This window comes from Lepeophtheirus salmonis, chromosome 10 (genome assembly GCF_016086655.4).
Source record: "Lepeophtheirus salmonis chromosome 10, UVic_Lsal_1.4, whole genome shotgun sequence".
Taxonomy (NCBI): Eukaryota; Metazoa; Arthropoda; class Copepoda; order Siphonostomatoida; family Caligidae; genus Lepeophtheirus; species Lepeophtheirus salmonis.
In genome coordinates this window covers 23,217,555-23,241,761 of record NC_052140.2, presented here as the reverse complement: position 1 = coordinate 23,241,761, position 24,207 = coordinate 23,217,555, and the positions used below count along the sequence as shown (strand labels likewise).

General features: G+C 33.0%; 1 protein-coding gene across 2 annotated transcripts in view; it reads right to left on the bottom strand.

The window, feature by feature from the left end:
- Positions 1-9,411: 9,411 nt before the first annotated feature.
- Positions 9,412-24,207, bottom strand: part of LOC121125220 (uncharacterized) — a 59,715-nt gene continuing 44,919 nt past the window's right edge. Inside the window, exons 5-6 of one of the 2 annotated variants that reach the window (XM_040720361.2) lie at positions 11,513-11,653; positions 9,412-9,730 (exon numbers count right to left, since the gene is read on the bottom strand). In XM_040720361.2, coding sequence (XP_040576295.1) covers positions 11,587-11,653 — 67 coding nt within the window. In that variant the 3' untranslated portion in view covers positions 9,412-9,730; positions 11,513-11,586. Of the gene's footprint in view, positions 9,731-11,512; positions 11,654-17,698; positions 17,845-24,207 lie in introns of those variants that run through there. The other variant, XM_071891308.1, reaches the window with a different exon arrangement.

Genomic DNA, 24,207 nt, shown 5'->3' with positions numbered 1-24,207 from the left:
TGTCCAGAGAGCTATCAAAAAAGTGGATAGAAAGAGCATTGTGAGGGTGTAGAGGCCACTTTTGACACCAGTAATGAAGGAAACATATTTCCTCTGTTGCAAGAAACTTTTGTGTGAGTCTTTTGAACTCTTTTTTGACACTTTTCGCTTCCTTACAGCCTTGATGCCAAACACCTAAACTACACCTTTAGGTACATTTCGAGAGGAAGGCCTGCAATGTCCCTCATCAAAAAACTGATTCCCTCAAAGGAACAGTCAGCGAGCACTGGAAGGTCATTACTGATGACTACATCTGCAGAGGATTGGGTACTTTCCACCGCCGAATAGAAGCCATAATTGCCGCTAAGGGCGATTTCATTAATGATTAAGAAAGCTCAGATATACATCTATTTATAGTATTCATTTCGTTGAAATTCTATCGTGAATAAATAAATTATATCTGTTTGAATTATTCAAAATTCACAGGGTTCATAATTTAATATACCACTTGGTATCTTGATTATTGTTCAAGATTATTTTTATGTTGACACACCACATATACACAAAACATGAATACACTTTCAGTTATTTAATTATGTAAGGCTAATTTAACAGTTACGTAGATAATGATATATAAAGACTCGTTTGTTATATCTTATTTTTTCTTCGAAAAGAAATTACATATTTCTATATTTTTTTCTTTAAATAAATATTATTTAACAAATACAAAAATCATTTTGACAATGCCTAGGTGACCTCCAACCTTCATTATTATTAATAAGGAAGCGGACATGAACCAACTCTAAATATATTTACAATGTATATATACATAAACGTTTTCTTATAAATACAGGGTGGCTCTTTTCAACGGTCTCATTGTAATCTTAAAATGACTCAAATCTGAAATAGTAGATTGACGTATTAAATAATAACTTTTTTGTATTTGCATATTTTGTATATTTAAGTATGCAAAAAAATAATATACAAAGCCTATACAAAATGACTACTTTTGGCCTTGATGACCTTTGTAAAGCGCTTTGTTACAGCTCTGTATGTGGCTCTGCACAGTTTCTTCAGCCATTTTGTCCCAAGATGGCTAGATATGGATAAATAATTTGCCCTTTACTCGTTCACCAAACTGCATTGGGGTTCCTTTCAACTATTCATTAGATGACAAAACCTGGAAGTTCATACATGATGAATAGGAAGTGTAGGTTTTCGATTCACAAGGGTTTAATGTTGTTTTTGTGACAAAGATTGTGCATTCAAACTGGTATGAGTAGGCGCCTCATTCTGATGGGAGATACTTTACGGCCGTATGGCTGTATATTTCTATTCAAAAAACTTAAAATAGACTACCTGGTCAATTATTATTAGTATAGTATGTCACGAGAGTTTTTTTTTAGCGTGTGAGTTTTGTTGCTGTTGTTGTCAGTAATCTGAACAGTGGTTTTTTTTTATTTTCTGAGGCTGTTATCATTATTCATGAGGAGTATACCTTATTGCCGAAAGCTACTTTGCCCAATACAATTTTGCTGTGCAGATACAAGATACTTTGCCGAATGACCACATTGCCGAAAGCCTCTTTGCCAAATGACTACTCCACCGAACAAACATTTTTGTCAAAAATGCAATAATTCATGATGATTTTTGCTGATGTCAAAGTGATTCTAATTCATGGTACTGCAATATATATAATTATATTTTCCAAAGTGTCGGTTCGACAAAGTGGTAATTCGGCCAAGTGTCAATTCGGCAATGTGGTCTTTTGGTAAAAAGTTTGTTCGATAAAAATGTCATCTCGTAATGTGTCCGTTCGGGAAAATGACGTGGGGAAAAATGGCCTTTGGCAAAGTGTTAAAGAACTGAATTAAAGAATTGGCATCGGAGTACCTCTTGTCTATATCCTTGCTAGATATAGAGTGGTATATGTGTTTTTTTCCTTCCTTTCCCAGCTACTTGCAGCTGATCTAATAAAACTTCATGAAAGCTGAGATGCTCTCTTCCAAAACATTCTTCAAATTGTCAAGGTTAGCATATTAATTTTTCAGTTTCTTATATTTTTACAAAGCAGAAATGCTTACGATTTACATACTAAATTATTATCCCATCTAGAATTGAGCTCTTGATACACATCTTGAGCTCATTTGTCCCTTCTGTACCCTTCCTCTTGTCCACGTAAGAAAAAAAATGATAATAAAAGTTTTGTGTATATCTATATGAATAAAACAAAGTTTGTCTTTCTGTATGAATGTCTGAATATATAAAAACAAGCTACGGGTTGCAACATATTTAGTCTTAGAAAAAACAGGGTTGAAGTATTAATGAAATAAGGTTGGCTGTGTATATAACATGGAAAGTGTGTACAGGGTGAACAGGACATAGTGCTCCCTGATGTAAATCATATAATTATCTTTGATATAAGGAATATTCATATATTCATTTGCATGAAATATTGTAGACGTGTGTAATGTGTATAAATTAATTGCAAACTGTTGCTGTATATTTTTATTATTGCTCTGCTGTGTAGATCATAATTCATGTAAGTATAGGTTTAATTTGAATAAAATATAACGTTTGTACTATGTTAAAATGAATTTTGTTTGTTTTTTTATCAGTGAGAGCTCATAAGACTAAAGTACTCATCAGTCATCCCAACATATTAACTTTTTTATTCTCAAAATCTTTTAATCATTCTTTCATTCTTGAAGAGAGAATAAGTCATATGAATTGATATAAGTATTGAGTAGTTACGTGTGGGTGTGCTCTTGAAAAAAGAAAAGTAGCATTGAGGATTTATTAAGGAGTGATCTTCTACAACAGGGATGTCCAACCTATTAATGTAATGGGCCCCATTACCATTTCAAATCATTTTATATATCAAAGAACCTATTAAATTAAATTTCATGAAAAATAGATCCTTAAACAAAATTATTAAATACGTATTTATTTCAAATTTATGGCAAATATATATAAGAAAATACCAAACTGCTTTAGGAAGGACTAATCGGCTAACGTTATGTAGGGTTGTCCATAGGATTATTTATATATATGTATATATGTATTTTTGATTCTGAGTGATTTGTAAGAATTAAATTTTTGTGTATTTTCTCTTGATCATATTTTTTTAATGTTTGCAGGAATTATTTATGTTCTCATGTTCCATGCATTTTAATGCAATTGTGCAAAAAAAAAAAAGACTTGAAAGTAAAATGAGTAGTGGGCGACAATTAAACATTTAGCGGGTCACAATGTGGGCCACAGGTAATGTCCAGGCTAGTTTAATCAACAAATCTTTTTTATTCTCCCTCTATAGCATCAATCTGTTTATTATTATAAATCTGAGGGTTGTTTAAAGGAACCACCCTGTATATATGTGTATCGTATTTCCTTCGAATCCTCAATAACTGTCAGTCGGTAAAGGAACAGAGAGAGGTCTGTTGTTCTGTTTTTAATAAATACACAAACAGCAAAACATATAATGTAAAAAAAAAAAAGAAGAAGATTATTTACCCTTGAAATATCTTGTGGACTTTCCTTGGGAGTTCTTTAAAGGTTTACACATTTATATGTAATATATATATCATAGCATGTTGCTATTTTCTTCTTCTATATAGTCACCTTCACGATGTGAAGGTGACATGTTGATGGTCATTACGCTTACATTCATTGGCTTAGATAATTACATTTTAGTGTTGAGACTCGATCCAAGAGTCTAATGATTTTTTTTTCCAGTTCGATTGTAAGTGTTTTTGATAGACGGATTTGAAGCGATAATTTGGAGCTAGGCGGTGATCTCAGATCTTAGACCGAAATTAAATCGTTGTTATAGCATGGACCAATTTTTTTCGGTGTCAATCCATGGACCAGTATTCTCCCCTTTCGTCATTTATGAGTTATACAAATATGATGTATACAGCAATGAATAACTTATTATTAATTTTATTGAAATCCGATTCTTGATTTATAAATTATATATTGTTGAAGTTTAAAATTCAAAGTGTTCATATTTTAATGAAACACTCAGTATAGTTGAGTGACGTTATTCAGAACCGAACTTTATAAGTTCTTAGGACTGATATGCAGGAGTGAAATGGACGGGACTGAGACTAAGCTGGACGGTACTGTAGACAAGGACCGACAGAACACTATATGTAACCATCTGTTTGAGGTGGGGAGGAACTAGCTATAAAACTCTGTTATGAAAGTCCATTGCAGTCTGATTGTTTTTTCTAAAAAGGGACTAGCTCATAAATTTATGGCCAACATTTTTATGATATTACAACGACAATTTAGTATAGGGTTGGTCTTATCTAGTCGTACACAATATACTATTTAAAAAATTTCAGAAGTAGAATTCAACGTGAGGTTTTGTGAGAATATTAATTTAACAAAATCTTCTGAAAATAGTGCTCGGCACAACTTTTATTCAAAATGTGAGCCTTCAACTCTAATAATGACCTCAATAATAGTCCTCAATCCCTTGCGGGCCTTTCCTAGGTAGTCAGACTCGAGCTTGGTCAACTCCTTCTTGATGGAAGATTCTAGAGACTGGACTCTCCTGTGAAGAGTAGCCTCTCCTCCAGACGTCCTTAGATAGATTAGTCCATGGGGTTGCGTCTGGAGAGGAGGGCAGTCACATGTAGAAGTCCAAAAGTACAAAAAGTTGTCCTTCAAGCAGGCCTAGATCTTGTCTTGAATGAAAACAAAGTAGATAAAAATTGTCCCTTTGGATGTGTCGCAAATACAATTGAAGTAGTCCTAATTAATAGTTACAATAAAGAATGATACATTGAATGTGCAAATTTGGGGCCAATATAAGTTACTTAAATAAAATAAAGGTTCTAAAATATAGCAAAAACTTTTGGCTATCTTAACTCACCCCACAAATTTGTATAATAAGCCAATCATTGACTCAAATATGTCCATGAAATATTGGAATGTATGTTTATATGGAGTAAAAATTTCTCATATTCTGGGTTTTTTGTTTAGGATTGTATTTATGTTGGTGAACATCAAATATTATATATTTTTATATATAAACATTAGAGTGTTTTTAATTTTGTAAAGTTGACCAAATTCAAAATTATCATGGATCACGAGATATGTTTAGTTGTTGGTAATGATCTCATAAACTTCTTTTTTTTTCTTTGCCATCAAAAATCGTTACCCTCCATCCGGTTAAAGTTCCTGTGTATCGGAAGTACTTTAAAAAGAAGTAAAAAAAATCTTATAGCAATTAAGGCATAACAGAAGAAAAACTTATTTTTTATATATTTTTTTAATTTGTTAATAATTTTTTTGACTTTATTATACCGTCGGTTGTGTAAGTTAAAACTTATGAAGTTACTATTGACGGCATACAAATATAAATAAATAATAATAGATTTCCTATTTATACAGCAATTTATATTATTGAAGTCTTTGAAAAACAAGATACAAATGGTCATATACATACAATGTTTTTAAACCTTTGGATACTCAGTAAATTAATTGATGAAATCAGACTTTTGCAAGTTTTTATCCAATTTTGATTCTGAGTGATTTGTAACAATTACATTTTTGTGTCTTATCTTTTAAACACATTTTTCACCAAATTTAACCTCCTCATACATTTGATAGAACAAATAATTAATTGTTAAAATGTGAACAAGTTGAAGATTTAGCTTTACGAGATATTCCGTCTCATTTTTAAAACGTTCTATCATCAACAACAAAGGAATCCCAGAAAACAAATGATCAAGAGAAAAGACACAAAAATAATGATAATTTTGAATTTGGTCAACTTTAAAAAATAGTGAACACTCTAATACACATTATACACCAGTTATTTGCGTGGGTATTCTTGGAAATTACACTGCAAATATACAAGTAAAATATTTTTTTAGACACGTCTGTTTAATCAATATCTATATAATTCACCATGGCCTACATTTCCAGGCTCTTGCTCCGTAATCGAAGTAGATATATGTATTAGTAGAAAGCTTCTGCCTCGCCCTCAGGTACTTTTTTTATTCATATGATGATTAGGGCAATTTGCTTTTCTGTTCAAATAACTCGTGGAAATTGAAATAACATTAAATAAATAGCGTACTAATAGCATACTAAACAAAAATATATAAGATAATTGAATAATTATTAACTTTCAGATTTGTGAATGAAATAATAATGTGTCTATGGCCTACTTTATGCATAATAACTTTGCAAAATATATTTATTTATTATTAAAAACTCAACAATAGGTCCTTAAGTGCTTAAAAATATAATTGACTTTGCAATATAAAAGTAAATATGGGGTGTTTTAACATAAAAACAATCTTGAACAAAAATCGAGAAAAGTAGAAATTTCTTTTTTTTTTGTATATCTTATAACCAATATTTATGTTGATTAAAGGCACTTAAATTCAAATTTCTGGGAGGAATATAGATACCAAAAAATATTAACTATAGTTTAAATCCTTCATTTGATTTGTATACTGTATTTGGCCCCAATATGGCTTCTTTTAAGAATATAATCTATCAATCTATAATTGTTTAATTGAGACAAAGAATTTTTTTACTTTAAAATGAATTAATCACAATAGATCTTATTTATAGAAATTAACGATGATTATTCGTTGAAGAATTCAAAGTATATAATGTAGATTCGATTTTGAGAAAAATCATTAAGGCTTGTTTTTGTGTTGATAGGACACATAACAAATTTGTCAGTTTCTCCACTTAGAAAGGAAAGTACTGTCAAACATTTTAATTTTGCGTTTATTTGAAAAGTGAAAAAAATTATATGAAAAATGCTTAGTAATACCCCAAGAACAACATTCACACATAATCCTTTTTTTTTTTTCTTTTTTTTATGTTTAAAGATGCTTTTTACTATAAACTTCGAATAACAACCTACATTTATACATACCTAGAAAAACTTATTTAGATAAGAAGTACATCTTTTATTTTTGTAAAAAATGGCCAAATCGAAATTGGGGAAGAAAATTGCAAAAAAAAACCTGCTGTGTACTAATTGGGATTGTAGAGAAAAATACCAAAGATTTTTTTTTTGTGCTAGCAAAACCAAAAAAGTTATAGAGAATAGTGTCGTCGAAAAAAAATAAATCTCAATAACTGATTCATTTTTGCAAATATTGCACAATTATATTATGAAATGTTCTGGAAAGTGAAAATACTACATGGAAGAATATAAAGTCCAAATTACATCCTTTAGAGTCATTAATTCTTAAAATTGGCATTTGATGAAAAAAAGATTTAAAACAAAAATTAATAAGAAAATGACACATATTTCGATTAAACATAAATTTTTATTTGTCAAATATATTTATACAAACAAATTTCCAGACAAATTTTTACAAACTTTATTTTATCTACAAACCCAATATTCCATTCGAAATACTTTTTTTTCACCTGAAAAATAGACAAAACTGAAATTTTCAACAATTTTTTTTTTTTTTCATAAATTTTTTTTTTTAATAAATTTAGAAAACGTTCTCTTTCGTATAGTTGTTTACTTGAGAAGCCAGTCACTTTTTGATTTTTTACTAAAACCTTTATCTAATCTCCTTGAGCTAAAAAATGTGTGTGTTTTGTTAAAGAATAAGACCCCCTTTTTCATTTATAATTTTAATCCCTATCTTGTCTCTTTGAGCTCGAAAAAACAACTTTTGCGTGTACAGTATGTCCAAAAATTGATGGTGGTATTAAAAATATCTGTTTTATAATTTAAAAAAATAACTTTGGTGGGAATAAAATCAAATTTGGCGGATTCAATCAATAAGCAATGTTGAGTTTTTCCAATGCAATCATTTTCGATGATTGCATCATACATCAGTATAAAAAGGACTCAGAAAACACCACAGGATGTTAATTGAAATTCAATATCTGAAAGGGTGAGAGAGCACTCTTTGGAAACCAGGGAGAAGGCTGTTGGCATGATAGAGGGTGTATCAAGTCAGAGAGACTCTGCTCAAAGGTTACAGATCCCTTTTAGGTCCATTGATAATTGTTCTAAGAAAAGGAAAGATGAACAAACCCTAGCAAATCAAAAAGGTCGAGGAAGGAAGAAAAAAATTAGCAAAGTTCCCAAACTGGTGATTTCAATATCTTTGACCAAAAAGAGGCAATCCACAAGGAAACATGCAACAAAGATTGACTTCAAAACGGCTATCCAATATCAAAGTCATCTGTCCACAACTACCTGAGGCACTCTTGAATGCTTTGCCATACAAACCTCGTCTGCACCCCAAACTTTTTGAAAACCAAAGGAAGACCCGGCTTCAATTCTGTCGTGAGCGGAAACACTGGACTGCAGATGACTGGAAATGTATCCTCGTTCAGTGATGAAAGTCCATTTGAGCTATTTCATGCCCCAAATCCCCAAACAGATCGGGTTTGTGAAAGAGATAAGGGAGATGTGGAACCCACTCCAACTGTGAAATTTCCTCTGAAAATTTATGTTCGGGTCGTTATCAGCCACCAGGCAGTGTCAGATCTTCACTTGATTCCACGAAACCAAATTGTGACGGCTGAAGTCTACGTAACAAAGATCCTCAGCAAGTCTCTGATGTCAGCTTTGTCTCGTACTGAAGAAACTGGACCTCCTTTGAAGAGGAAAATGTTGTCTGACACATCAAGAGCCATTTTCCAGCCAGAATGGTGCCCCTCCTGACCACTCCAAAAAGGCACAAAAGAGGTGTTCAGACCACTTTGATTCCTACCAACAGTCCTGATTTGTCTTCCATTGAAAATTTGTGAGCCTTGGTCTAGAGGAAACTCAATGAAAATGATCGAGCAACTTCAGAGGATGAATTTTTAAGAAAAACTGACAAAAGCTTTGGAGATTTTTTTTTCCAGATACTTTGAATAATCTGTATGAAGGGATGCTAAAACGCATACAAAAATGTAATAAGCTGAAAGGTCGTCGTCATATTGGAAAGTAAATAAAGTTTTTCGCCAAAAAAATCACTTGTTGAGGTTATTTCATAATTTGATTTTTTTTTTAAACCACCATCAATTTTTGACATACTGTAGAATAAGGCACCCCCACCAAAAATCAGCACCCTGTCCTACTCTGACCATACTAAAAAGCGCCACTCATGGGAAGTATCTGCCTCCTTGGGCCCAACGGTGTAGTCACGCATAAAGGACACAAATTCGGTTATATATATATACAGATTATGGCAAAATATCATTGAGGCAAAATAGTTTAAGGCAAAAGTATATCGTACCAAATTTTATAGAGCACTTTGGTTGTTACTCTCTAGGTACAAGGAAAATTGATTCATATGAGAAAGGAACAACTGCCTTCTGTATTCATGACACATGGATTTCTAGAAAAGATTTTTTCAAATATCTCGAATTGAAGACAATCAATCAAAATAATTCATTTGGAAAAAAATATATCAATTTAATAAAAAAACAATCAAATTTATGGGTTCAACTATTTTATTATAAACTCAACAATAGAAGATTAAATGCATAAGCAAAAAAATATTTAACAATAAGAATTAACATTGTAATATAGAAATAAACATAGCGTGAGGACACAGTTTGTTTGAATTCCTTTTTTTGATCCAATTTCTTTAATGATGAAATCCATTCTATTAGTAAGAGAGAGAGAAAGAAACACGCCCTTGGAATCAATCACAACGGTTTTCTAATTAGACACACACACTCCTTCTCCAATAGGCAGTAGTAGCTCGGAATTCTAGGTATGTAAGTCATCATTGTCAAGCAGTATGACATCCTAAGGAAAGAAAGAAATAGTTATTACATTAAAAACTGAGTAAATAACATAATACAGTTATATAAAATAAATAAACAATATTAAAATTTGTGGAAAAGTGAAAATCTTCCAAGGGTTCTATTGAATATAGTGTACATTAGACTGTCCTGTTTTCGAACTATTATTTTTTTTCCCCGCACAAAACTCTTTTATGATGGGAATGATGAAAAAACAGACTTTGGCAAAGTTTAAAACCTCTCAGACCGTTTTTAACGAAGTACAAGCCAGGTTTGGGCAGCAAGGCTGCTTTAGAAATACTTCAATATTTTTTTATTTATATATAAAATAAAATTTGTAAACAAGGCATTTGCAAACTTAGTCACTCAATATCGCCACCTTCAGCATTAATCAGAGCCTTTACACGTTGCTGGAAGGGCTCGCAGGAGTTAATGAAAAACTCATCAGACAAGTAATTCCACGTAGCCACTATGGCGGCTTTCAGTAGTCCGCCTTTAGGTGTGGAGTTTCGTCGGTTCCCGTCTCCAGAATGCAAAGTCCAGTGGGTTCAAATCTGGCAAGGAAAGGGCACTTCTTATAGCCTCTTTACCTCTCCAGGCTCCTGGCGTTCATGACCTCATTTAGAAGGTGGCGTGGGGTACTCGTGAAAGATGACAATCCCAAATCGCCCTTCAAGGTCACCTTAATGTGCCTAGCAGTCACGGAGAAGTCCTTTGTATGACGATTCATCGATGTGGTGGAAGTTCTTGAAAACATAAAAGTACGTGAACGGTAGATTGGACCGCACGGTAGTTTTTTTTTCTAATACATAAGGGGGCTTGGAAACACAGAGAGATTACAGGTCCTTAAATCTACGAAATCACAATATATGATATCAATAAAAAAATCGGTAATCTATGGGCTAAAAGGCAATTGCTTTTTAGCCATAGAAACTAAAGTAATATTTATTGCATGTCATAAATTGTAAACGAATGGACTTTTCAATTCATTGGTGCATTACCAGAACCCTAACAAATAATCTACTCTTCCCAAAAGTTGATGGAAAAAACCGGTTTTTTTCAGTAAAATTGAAAAGGAGACCCTAGAATTTTTGTTCACAAAATCTAAGCATCCTGAAGGGATAATGAGTCGCGTGTCAGAGATATTATATGAAAACTACAGAGTTAAATTAACAGCAAATCTTTTTCGTTTAATCTACATTGTCTCCCATCAAAAGGATATTAAAATTGCCAGTGCAAAATTGCCCTGGAGAAAATTGAGAAGGCAGTTTTCTCAATGATAATTTTCCACTTGCAATTTTCTCCTGTGCAATTTATCATGTAGGATTAATTTGATAATAACAATAGCGTGCTGGCTTTATCAATTTAAAAACTCTCTTACCAGTTGATGTTTTGGATTTTGTATATAAAATCTCTGATTGTATTAAATTTACATTTCACTGATTTAAAAAAATATCTATTAATAAAGTACAGTAAGACAGAAAAAAAAATTGAAGTGGAAAAAAGTTCTACCTGATTACGAAAAAATAACCTGAAATATTTGAAGTAAAACTTTTGACATATTCGATCATATTTAGCACGGTAATTATACATTATCACTTCTTTTTTTTTAAATTAAAAGGACTTGCACCATGTCAAAAATGCCCGGAAATGTCTCAAAATTGGTTTAAGTATGTTTTTAGATTAAACTCAACAGAAAAAGTATTTGAGCAAGAGAAAAGAAATATTAATCCAAAACCGGTACAGTCTAACATAATAATTAGAACTGTATCTTTGTCAAACTTACTTTCGTATAAAATAATATCATAATTATATATGTAATTAGGAGAGATGGGAGGATAGAGAAAGTGGGACAGCTCATTAGTGCCATGAGACCAAGACGTGTTTAAGTAGAACATCAAATGTCGAGTCCCCTAATTCCTCATTCCTAAAAGAAAGAAAAATAATATATGTTAATATAAAAACAATCTGGAACACAAAGGATAATATTGTTAAATATTTTTTGTTATATACAGGGGTCGGACTGAATTACAGGATTTTAGATAAATGAAATAATTTAATTTTTTGATATATAATTTGGAATTTTTTTTTTAATAAAACTTTGAGACACAATCTTTGTGAACATGTTTTCTCAATATGTCCGCCCTCAGCAGCAATCAAAGCCTCCTCACAGCGGCGGAAAGTATTGCAGGAGTTGATGATGAACTTCTCGGACCAGTTGTTCCACTCCTTCACAATGGCAGCCTTCAGGAAGTCCACGCTCGGGTGAAATGTCCTATTAGTCTCCTTCTCCAAAGTGTCCCACACAGCAAAGTCCAACGGGTTCAAATCCGGCAAAGGTGATGGCTACATGTCCTTGGGACAAAAAACAGCCATATTGTCGGGGCAGAACTTCTAGCATTTGGCCGATGTGAGTGAGGGTTCGCCATCTTGGGTCCACACATAGTTGTCCTCTGGGTAGGTGGCCTTGAGCCATGGTAGTATGGTGAAACTCAGTACCTTGTAGTAGGCCTCCTGCCCGATTTTCTCCCCACCCGTAAAAAAGAAGGGAGGCATCTTCTTGCCATCGGACACCAGGACCATTGTTTGGACCTGATGTTTTGTACAGAACACCGCCTTGACCTCCTCTGGTGATCTCCCAAGCCTACGGTCGTTCCAACGGTTGTAGACCTGGTCCACCGTGAAAATATTCTTGTCAGATAATTTTTTTATTGTGGATCCATGTGCCTTAGTCAATGCACGAACTTTCTTGCACCTCTGCAGTCTCCTTTCCTTCAGAGTGTCTGTCAAAAAGTGGCGTGGGATCCTTGTGGAAGAGGACAACCCCAAGTCCTCTTTCACAGCCCTCCTGATTGTCCCCTGGTCCACTTCAAACTCGTTAGAGAGGCAATTCATGGATTTTGTTGTGTCCTCCTTGTTATTCTTCTTCAATTTACCCCAGAAACTTAGAATCCCTTTTCAAGTTGGGTCCCCCACTTCCTTCTTTCTTTGAGAGGTATTTTCCATCCTTCATTTTCATCTTAGGCACTTTGAAAATGAGACTCCTGGAACACTTCAAAATGTCCATAATCTCTGCCACCTCAATTTTGGCATCCAGAAGGTCTAAGATCCTTTACTTTTTTGCTTCTTGCTCACTCACAATGAAAGATTTCAGAAATGTTTATTATTATTTACTTTTGCAAAAAGGACAGGAGATTCGGAATATGCAGGAAAAAATTCCAAATCCTCTCTATTTTAAAACATAATTAGCATTTATCAACAGTCCACGTTTTGCTTCCGAACCCTGTAATACTTTTGAGCGAGGTCTGATAAAAAAGAAACCGTTATTTTCTCATTCCCAATTCAATGATCATTCAATTCTCAAAATATATTTTTGTATTATATTGGAATGCATGTTCAAAACATTAGCTTATAACTGATAAAAAGATTAGACGTTTTTTGGTATACTCCGGTATTTTATATTATGAGGAAAAATGAATTTAGGGGAAACTTTTGAAAGATAATTTATTAGAGCGGTTTGATTTTTCAACTTTATTCGAATTTTGCTTACGACTATGTTATGAAAATGACCTATGCAAAATTACATTGTTCTATGTGGTTATCTATGGGTGGCACATCTCGATCTAATTATGAAAAATGAAAAAACTCTTTACTTACTCAATATAAATACTAAGATGATTTTTTTTTAGTTATTTTACATAAATAATTTTTATTGACATTTTTTAAACTATAAAAAGTGTTAAAAAAGTTTTTGGAAGGCCTTGCCTTGGAAGAGAACCTGTTACCGGTGATGCAGGAAAACTATCCTGATGGAAATATACTTTTACGACAGGAATGTGTGCCTGGACATACCTCAAAAAATGCACAAGAATGCTTGGCCAACCACATTCCTTCTGGCCCATACACTTTTGGCCTCCTTTCAGACCTGATTCCAACTCCCTCGACTACACCTTTTGGATGCATATCGAGGGGAAGGCCTGCAGTGCCCGTCATCCAAACAGAGAGGGTGCCAAGCCACTGCCAGCCAGAACTGGGACGCCGTGACAGAAAACTACATCCGTAGCGTGTGTCAGGCCTTCTGCAGCTGCCTGGAAGCCACTGTTGCTGCTAAGGGTGGCTAAATTAATGATTAAGAGAACTGAGACACACATATATATATTGTATTAATTTTGTTCAAATTCTACTGTCAATTAAAAAACTAGATATGGTTGAAGAATAAAAATCAAAGTGCTAAGATTTTAATGGACCCCTCGGTAAAATAGACTTTTGATACTGGGAAGAGGAATTAAGGACTAGGAATCAAAACAAAAAGTTAACTCATTTTTATATATGAGGGAGTAAAAGATTTGTAAAATGTTCCATATCGGCACAAACGTTTCAAAAGTGTTTTTGTTGGATGTCGGATTTGTTTAAGGAATTAAAAAAACGCACTATTGGTGATAATGATAAAAATGAGTAAGTGATCAGCTTTTAATTTTCATATAAAAATATTTTAATATTAAAACTGGCTTAAATAACTATGTAGATAAATATACACTTCCTTCTTAATGAGTTAAGTGAAATTTGCAGTCCATTCCAATGGTTATCTTTTGGATAATTATTCGTCAAAGATTATAGAAAAGAAATCCAGACTCAATTTTTAGAAAAATCATTCTAGCTCGCTTTAGTGTTGACGATGGATCACATATTATGTTTAAACTTATTGAAATCCGTATAAAAAGAAATCTGCTCATTAATAAGAATAATATGCGTGTAATCAAGATGAAGGATTTCTAATCCTCTATTTCTACGTAATTAGACTTTACACGCTGCTGCAAATGATTATAATTAATCGTAGTGAAAGAGGATTATGTCAATTTACCTAAGTATGAAATTATTCATGTATTAAAACAGTGGTTCCTGACCTGTTGGCATTTGTGATCCCTATTATTAAAGTTTGAACCCCAAGAAACCTTACCTACATCACAAATTGCAATATAATTGAAGGAGACGGCATTTTGAGAACTCAAAGTTGATGTTTTATCTACATAAAATGGACAAATTCCCAATAAAAATTGATTAAAACTCCTTTGAAAGCGCTTTAATAATACAAATCGACATAAAAACTGCATCGAATACTCCTTAATGCTAATGATGAACACTCATGTTTGAGAATAATCAAAGTAATATGCACTAAAAATCCCTACAAATAGTAAGATTTTAACAATTGTTATTTTTTTTGATCGATTAGAGATGATAAAAGTTGGATAAATTAGAGAAAAATATATTTTTATATCCATCATAATAGTTATATGACATCATATTTTGCGATTATATATTATAGATTATTTCGCCTTAGGATATTTACCCTAAATTATTTCAATAATTTCAATACACACATAATATTTCAATTTTACTATGTAATGATTTCTAACTAAAGAAAAATGGTTATTATTGTCAGTCTAACAAGAAAAATAAAGATCCACAATCACGACAACAATTCGAACGAAATAAGTACTAATCACTTCTTGGTTATTAATTATAGTAAAAAATGATGGACAGAGAACAGTAATATGACACGTTTTAAAGTAATACACATTACATATTTTGATTAAAAAATTTAAAGTTTTAAGGCAAAATATCCTTGAGGGCAAATGTCTTTATCCAAAATCTTCTGAGGCAAAAGTATCGAGCACCAGATTATTTATTCGGGAAGTTTTACCTCTCCTTAAACCTATTTGGCTTCCGCCCAGCAGCCTTGACCAACATTGACACGGTATTCTTACTATTCAATCAAAAATCTAACTAGTGAAAAAATAATCCGCCAGACACTGTCAAATTTGGCTAAGTTTAGTTGAATACTCTTGCAATAGTGGTGCCACAACCAAAACCGAAAACAAACAAGTTTAATATTGATTCAGACATTATGTTGAGTGACTTGTGGAATTGTGACATTTAGAGTTATTGTATGAATTTGTTTAACTGTCTTAATATATTTTTTCAAAGAGTTTTATATAATATCCACATTCCTCTCGAAATAAATTAACCACCCCATTTGGGGCCGAGGCCCATAGGTTGGAAATCACTGCTCTAAAGGGACTTATTCTATCAGAGTTTCAGAACTACTGATTTAATAAGAATAGTACTATTATATTATTTAATTTAGGGCCCATCAAAACTATCTCTACTACTTAGTTGTAAAGTACCTTTGCTACGAATCAATTCCATTAAGACCTCCTACCCTTGATGTCATCCATTAGGCAATAGAGATAATAAAAATAATCAAAAGAAAATATCTCGTCAGATAACGTTTTGATTTCTTTGTTGGGGACTATTGAATTATTTTTAAGACATCAAAATGACAAAGGACTTTGACTTCTTCTTTGAGAAGGGATGGAGCAAGCAATCACAACAATAAAAACGGATAAAATTGAGATAATTTTATTCAATAATACAGGGTGTTTACTTAAAAAATGTACATTATACATTTATTATAATATCCCATGGCTGAAACGTGGCTCTACCCCTACACCCCAAAGTCAAAGCAACAGTTAGCCAAGTGGACTTCACGCAATGTACCCAATCCAAAGAGTGAAAAGACGCAACATTCGGCTGGCAATGTTATGGCATTAGGTTTCTGGGATGCGCATAGTATAATATTCATTGATTACCAATCATCGAAAATGTCAATAAAATAATGAATTTGTGTGTGAGCACTTCATCCATTACCAAGGAACTAAAGATTAGCTTGAAACCCGTCTGGAATCATCTAAATCGGATAATCCTAAATAACTTAATTTTATTGTCAAAATAAAGCGAAAAAACGCTCAGACCTTTTTTATTCACCTATTCTTTGGACAGTACAACAGACGGATCAAGAATGGCTCATTTCGACCCAAAAATCCAATTTTCCCCCATTAAAATAACTTTTGAAACATGTATCTTTCCCTATCGGATTTATTGATTGTCCCCAGCAGAAAAAGTATCTGTACAGAGGATACGGGGGTAATTATTAATCTGAAAACAGGAGATACACAGTTATTACTCAGAAAATTTTCTTCCTCCTTCATAATTAAGTATCCTTACATATACCATTATGTATAATAATAATCAATTGTGTTGTAGAACATACAAGGACAGATAATCTTTTGCTCTAAATCAAAGGTAAGGTTCAAAGTTCATAATTAAAACAAGAACCTCTCGTAGAGAGGTTGTTCTTCAATCTTATGTTCAATCATTTTTGAAATACGTACTTTTGTTAGATAGTAATAATAATAATTTATGTTAAATAAGAACACGTCATGCTTCATCATTTTGAAAAACTATATGAATAGAATAACTTCAAAAAGTATATTCATACAAAAATGAAGCATGGAACACATCTTCCAGATCTGTTTATTAACGATGAAATCCATTTAGAGAGTATATGTCGTAGTCACTATTACTTGTAGTTTCTCAGTAATTGAATTGACAACACTATTAGAGGCAAAAAGGCAGATTGCAGACATAGTGAACTGTTCTGTTGGGATTGTCCCTAAGGTAAGAAGGCTCATTAATAGCGGCGAGAGCCTCTCTAAGAAGACACCAAAAGACCAATAAGAATTTTATTTGGACAAGATTGATAGGACTGAAGTCTTTTTTTTTTTTTACCGATCCAACACATACGTATACCAACAACGAACAGGAAAGCCATAATGCAAAGGAATACAGGTTTTCTCCGCGCCCATTAATCTGTAAAGAAGGTTGCATACATTGTGAATTGCTCTGTCGAGCTTATCCATACGGTCAGGAGGCTCATTAATAGTCGTGGTTAGAACCTTTCCAGGTAGACAGGAAGTGGAGGGCACAACAAAATTGTACCGAAAGCCTTCTTGACAACTGTGACCTTCTGAAATTGAAGCCAAGGAGTACCAGGATGTGATGGAAGTGGGTGTGAGGCTCTGATTGGATGCCAACTACCCCGAAGGGGATTAATGTTGGTAATAGGACTCATCCTATGGCCATAAAGCCATAACAACTCAAGCTTGGTCTAAGGAAAACCTCATCGATTTCTGGCACCCAAACATGTGGTACCTCTTAACTTTGGACTGGTCCTCATTGGAATATGGGTCTTCCTTGAGAATAATGCACGATCCAGCCCTGAGACATATGATAAAAAAGCTAACCTTATTTTTGGCAGAGTTATACATTTACATAATATGTACAATATGTTGCCAATGTTTCATTTTCATAGGAGTTGAGCAATTATTTTAATTCTTGATCATGTACTTGCATGTGCAATTCAGATTTTTTTTAACATCAAAATTAGGTAATAAGACCTTTAATCGTCCATTAGTGAACATTATTTTTGTAAGACAGTAAGTCAACAAATTTTATTACACTATACACTACGGAGATTGATTCAAAATTACACTATTTAAGCTTATAACATTGTTTTAAATTATTTCATCGACTTTGTACTCGTAAATTCAATGAAAATGATAAAAATTCTTGAATGAGGTCATGGCATTTAAAAAAAAATATATATCTTTAACTTAAAAATGAAATCTCCACGAGATACAAATTGTATTTATCGTAGTTAAAATATATGAATTCCTTTTTGATTAACAATTGCAATATATATTTTTTATTTTGAACAAATTTTGAGTACAATATAAGTATTTATCAATTTTGATGAGGTTTTAGGTGCCACATAGAATAACAAGTCATATTAAATTCAAAGTCATTCCAATTAGTTCTTGTTATTAACTAAACGCTTCAGGAATATACAAATAAGTGTGCAGAAAAACTAAATTGGAAAACGCTATTCAACAAATATATAGATATGTGATATGTTATTTGTAGAGATTAAAGGTAGTTTTATAAATTTGGGGTGAAGAAAATCCCATTTAATTAAAAAAGGGTTAAATATTATATTTTTAACTTCATTTTTTGAATCCTCACACTTCAAAATGGTAAAGTACCAAATTTCCAGACAAAAAATAAGAATACCAAAGAAAACTATGAAATTTTTATTTTAAAAACATTGAAAGACTTTTCAAAGACCCATTATACTGTTCTTTCACGTCGAAATATGGTTCTGAGCCATAATTATACTATTAAAACTTGATTTTTTTTAATAAAAGCTCTAAAGGCCAAACCTATAGCCATTGAAGGTTTCAATAGTCTTTTTCATGTTTTAAAAATCTGTTTTCATCTTATATCTTGGGAAAACGTTAACAAAAATATTAATACATTTTATCAGAATAATAGACGTCATATTATGCAAATCAAATATATGTTTTTTATCTACAGCTGTTTTGATGATCGACAATAAGAGCCTGTTGTAACGACCCTTTGTATTTTCAACAAATCCAAATCATTGCTCATTTAAAAAGAATTCATGTCAAGTGACACGTCATTTGAAAGGATAAACAAAGCGATTGACCCCTAATTACATTTGTTAATATCAGCACAGAGACCCATTATATTAAGATATGTATGTAGGTTATAATTATTTCTGAAAGGATAAATATTAGTGTTGTGTGTCCTTTCGGCAATCCTATATCAATCTGAGCTGGGCCAGTCCCAAAGAAAAATGCAATCTAAATCGATTACGACGCAAAATAAAATCCGTCTCGATCGGTCTCATTTCTACTTTAACCTAAAGCAATTTTATAAATTCATTTTTGATGAGGAAACCTGTTTCCAAATTGTGAACATGGGTAAAAGGACGTCGTATGAATGATAAAGGGTTTCATATGTGTACAAAGGCAGTATAAAATGCTTCCCACCTCAACGTGAAGATGGCATCAATCAAAAATAAAAGCCAATCACATCTATCTAGCATATGTTGATAGTTACTTACCAAACTTTGACCCATTTTGGACAACAAATATTTAATGACAGCTGGATACTCAATTTTGTCCATGTGCTCAAAAAACTCCTAAAAAACATTATTAAAGGACGCAAATGAGAATTAATGGGTATTTAACTAATGTAGATGCATTCTAGTTTTGGGGTTCCGTTTGAAAATACTAAATCGATCTGAGAACAGTATGGTTTTTAGTGGTCCAATCTAATTCAGTCCTTAAAAGAAGTTTAGTCAAGATTGTTCTCATTTATAACACGATATAGACTGATTGTTTAGATGAATGGTTGATGACGCCACTTGTATTTCAAATTTTGTAAACATCAACATACAATAAAGTCATATACCCGGTGGTCCATTGAAATCTGAACACTTACTTATTAAATAATTAATTAAAGTTGAGTGGTTGAAATTAATTCATTTTTCCTATATATGAAAGCATAAATAATTAGTTACAAATGGAAACAAACCTGAGCTCTCTAGCCTACATACAAGTCGAGGAAATGACACTTGAACGTGATCGACAAATTTCTATTTGCACACTCCAAGCAGTTAAGCGTCTCTACACCGTCTACCCCATCACCAAGTCCGAAACGTTGGATAGGAAGAAGGGATCTGTCAAAAATGCAAAACTGGACTCGGAGGTACTAAAGAAAATAGTCCAGGCCTCAAGTTCATGATTGTCCATGCAAGAGATCTCAGTTTAAACCCAGACTGTTCAGAGAGTTATCAAAAAAGTAGGTAGAAAGAGCCTTGTGAGGGGGGAGAGGACACTTTTAACACCAGTTATGAAAGAACCCCATCTCCTCCGCTGCAACACAAAGCTGAATGATTTTAAACTATTTTTTGACACGTTTAGCCCGCCTACAGCCTTGATGTCAACCCCTCGACTACACATTTTGGGTGCATGTCGAGGAGAAGGCCTGCAGTGTCCCTCATTCAAACACCAAGGCCCTTAAAGCCACTGTAAGCCAGAAATGGCACAACATGGCACAGGACTACATCTGCAACGTGTGCTAGGGCTTCCGCCTGGAAGCCATCATTGCCGCTAAGGGAGGGTACATGAATGATTATGTTAGCTCATACACACATCTATTTAAAGTATTAACTTTACTGAAATTCTATTGTTAACTAATACACAGTATCATGTTGAAGTTTGAAATTCAAAGAGTTCAGATATTATTGGACCACTCAGTAAAGTTAAATGTGTTGCATAATTTAAAAGGTGTAGAACGCATAAATCACACAGTTAGGGGAGAAAATTTGTAGATTAAGATCAAAAAAATCGGTCAACGATTTGAATACTTATAAATAAATTTATCTCCATGGTCTGAGGCCGCCCTTTTGACCGTAAGATTAGTCAAAATCTGTGTAATAAAAATAACTTAGTATCGAACAAAAAAAAAAAAAACAATCGGTCTCAAGCCAAGTCTTAACACTAATGTAACAACTCAAATGAAAATTAATGGGCACTTAAATCATGCAAGTTCATACTATTATATCGTAGATTCGTATGAAGTTGATAACAACATTATCCAGGAAATGATTATTATTACTTCGTTGTTTTTTTTGTTTTTTGACAAAGCAAATTTCTTACATTTTTTCTGACTATTTTTTTTTTTTTTCTTCTTCTGTTTTGTTAATAAGTTTTAATGCAATCAAAAAACCATTTGAGAACATGCGTGTCCTAAAGAGAGAAGTTATAATAATAATATTCTTATATCCAAGGTTATCATCAAAACCGTGTGAACCTTGATCAATTAAAACAAGTGGTGGTGTTGTTATTTTTGTAGCGGCTGCTGAAGCAAGTCTCTTGAGCCACTCACTCAAAGTTGTCTTTCTATTTTAAATGAAATCATATACTAACTCCAAAGTAAAAAAAAAAGAAGATTTTAATTCAAAATGATGAAATGAGCCCAACTATAACATTTACATTTAAATTAATATTAGACTTTGAGGTCGAGGGCAATAGTTATCAATGTTTGTATGGATAGAGTTATGAATCCAAAGCATTTTTCGTATAAAATAAGAAGAGCCCGAAAATCAACAGCGCAACCCTGAAAATTTGAAGAAGGAGAGCCGCTTATCTGCCATGACATTTCAATACAAGGAAATATCACAAGTTCAACTCCGTATCTAGGAATTATAATGGTTAATAATTACAACAATGTCCATTCCTAATTCTACTAACAGGGCCATAAATTTATACGAGGGTGCTCTGAAAAAACTTTGAACCTCAACGTGAAGATGGTTGCACTCCTAAATAAAAGCTGGTCACATCTATTTAGTATCTGTTGGCAGTGACTCACCAATGTTTCAGCCATTTTGGAAACGTAGCTGTCATGAATCAGTCGTTTGAGTGAGTAGATGTTAGTGTTTTTTTTTAAAGATACATTCGGGACTCGAACTGTCATAAAATATTTGTTTTTGAAAGTGCAACCTTTAAATAGACTCAAACAATAGCAGACATATTAAGGTAAGTTGTGCTAAAATTTGACGCGTCTAAGTCAATCCAAGTCGAAGTAATTGACCTTAAAAGAAAAAATGTCTCCTTAACAATTATTTGAAAAAGTGAAAACAGCGAGTACAACGGATTGCAGAGATGGGAGCATCGCTGGGAGAAGACGTGGCTAGGGATACAACGAGACTATGTTGAAAAATACAAACTGTCATCTTCACGTTGAGATCCGAAACTTTTCAGACTATCCGCGTAACTAGGCATGTCAAAATTGACAAAACCTTCTGAGCATATATTTAAAAAAATTATATATATTGGTAGTCTACAAGGTAGTAGGGATCTTATAAATTATTTCCTTCTATTTTGGCAATTCAAACGTACTAGCGATTAAGGAGCACAATTGCTATATTTCGTGATATCAAGTTGCATATACTTTTCTTTTTGATTTACAGACAACAAGGTTGAGATAATTTTCCCACCTTTGCTTCTAACTAGTGATGGAAATCGGTTTTTTTTTTTAGTTTTATTTTTTTTTTTTTGAGTAGGCAATCTGAAGAGTAAATTTTACTTTTTCTAAGATGTTGTCTTTATTATTTCATTTTCGAAGAGTATACGACAGATGTTTGACTTCCACCACGCTTTTAATATTAACGTTATACGTAAGTAGTTGCGTCTTTTGTCAAAATCTGTTTTTCCTGCCCAGAAGTCAGTACGATACATTAAATTGAAAATTCAAACAATAGTGACATTATAAACTATGAGTGGCTGCGTGTTTTGTCAAAATCTGCCTGTCTTGCCCAGCAGTCTGTACAATACATCAGATTCAAAATTCTAAGAAGCCCGATTACATGATGGTCTAAACTTGTGTTTCTATTAACCTTGATAGATACAAAACCGAATGAAATATGAGTTTTTAGCAGGCCCGTTAATTTGTAATTGGTAGTATAAAAAAGGAATTTTCGTTCCCTTAGCAGTTGTCTTTATTATTTAATTCCTCAGTTAAGTGAACATCCTTTCCTAAATGGATTCAATGATATTCACAACCTGTTGAAACAGGTGTGTGCTCATAAAAGACGGAACGTAACCTTGATGATTTGTTAAAGAGTTACAATTGTGAGTCCTTACTTGACTCAGAGTATAATTGAGGATCCACATCGGATAGACATCGGTAGATCATATCTTTTACAAATTATTGCATGACAAGGCTACTAGAAAGAAGCTGGTGTACAATAAATTATTTACCTATGCAATGTGTAGGGATGGGAAATTTGAATGAATTTCAGTGAACGTAAACTTAAAAAAACAACAACTATATTTTGGTAAAAACAATATATGAATGCTCGTCTAAATGAACGTCTGAACTTTAATTTAAAAGAAAGACACAAAAGTGTTATATGTCGTTGTCAGTTTGAGATATGCAAGGACATCATAATATTTCAAAGATAAAACTCTTTTTGAACTGATTTTATAAGAAAAGTCCATAAATAAGCAAGCCATAGGAAGAGAAAAGAATACAAAGATAGACAGACGAGTGAGGAGGCAGTAGAATTGAACAATGGTCAAAGTAAATTCCTCTTGAGAGTGAAATCCCAAATTTGGGATCGATGATTATCATTGAAGGAGTCTATAATGGGGGGAAATAACTTTAAATTTTCTCAATGATACTTTGCAGTTGGTAACAAGAAAAATACACGGGGCATTGTAATTAACTTTGAGCAAATGTGTAGGCATGACGGTGTATGTTGTGTTGGCGGCTAGCCAAAAGGATTTGGCGTCAGTTAAACACAATAGCATCGATCAACCAAGTATTTATTCAACAATCGTGGAAAAGTCGAGTGTCCTTATTTCGATCTACGCAGGATAAGACGATGTTGAAATTGCAAGCTTCGTAGACCTGGACATATCTTATGTGAGAAGATTCAGGAAAGAACTCAAAGAATTTGGAGGCAATTATGAATCAACAGCGAGGAGTACTGATCACAAGGTGAGGTGATATATATATTCTTATTTTTTGTGACTTTTTTGGACCTACTATTTGGCATCCACCTCTTGGAATACTTAATGTGAGGAACAGTGGATCGACACACCAACAGATCCTCCTCCAACTCAAAATCTGAGCTGATCCGTGAATAATTCTGGATTCTTCCAAAGGAAACTGTCTTCAAGACCTGCTCACGTTTTAGAGGTAGAGTCG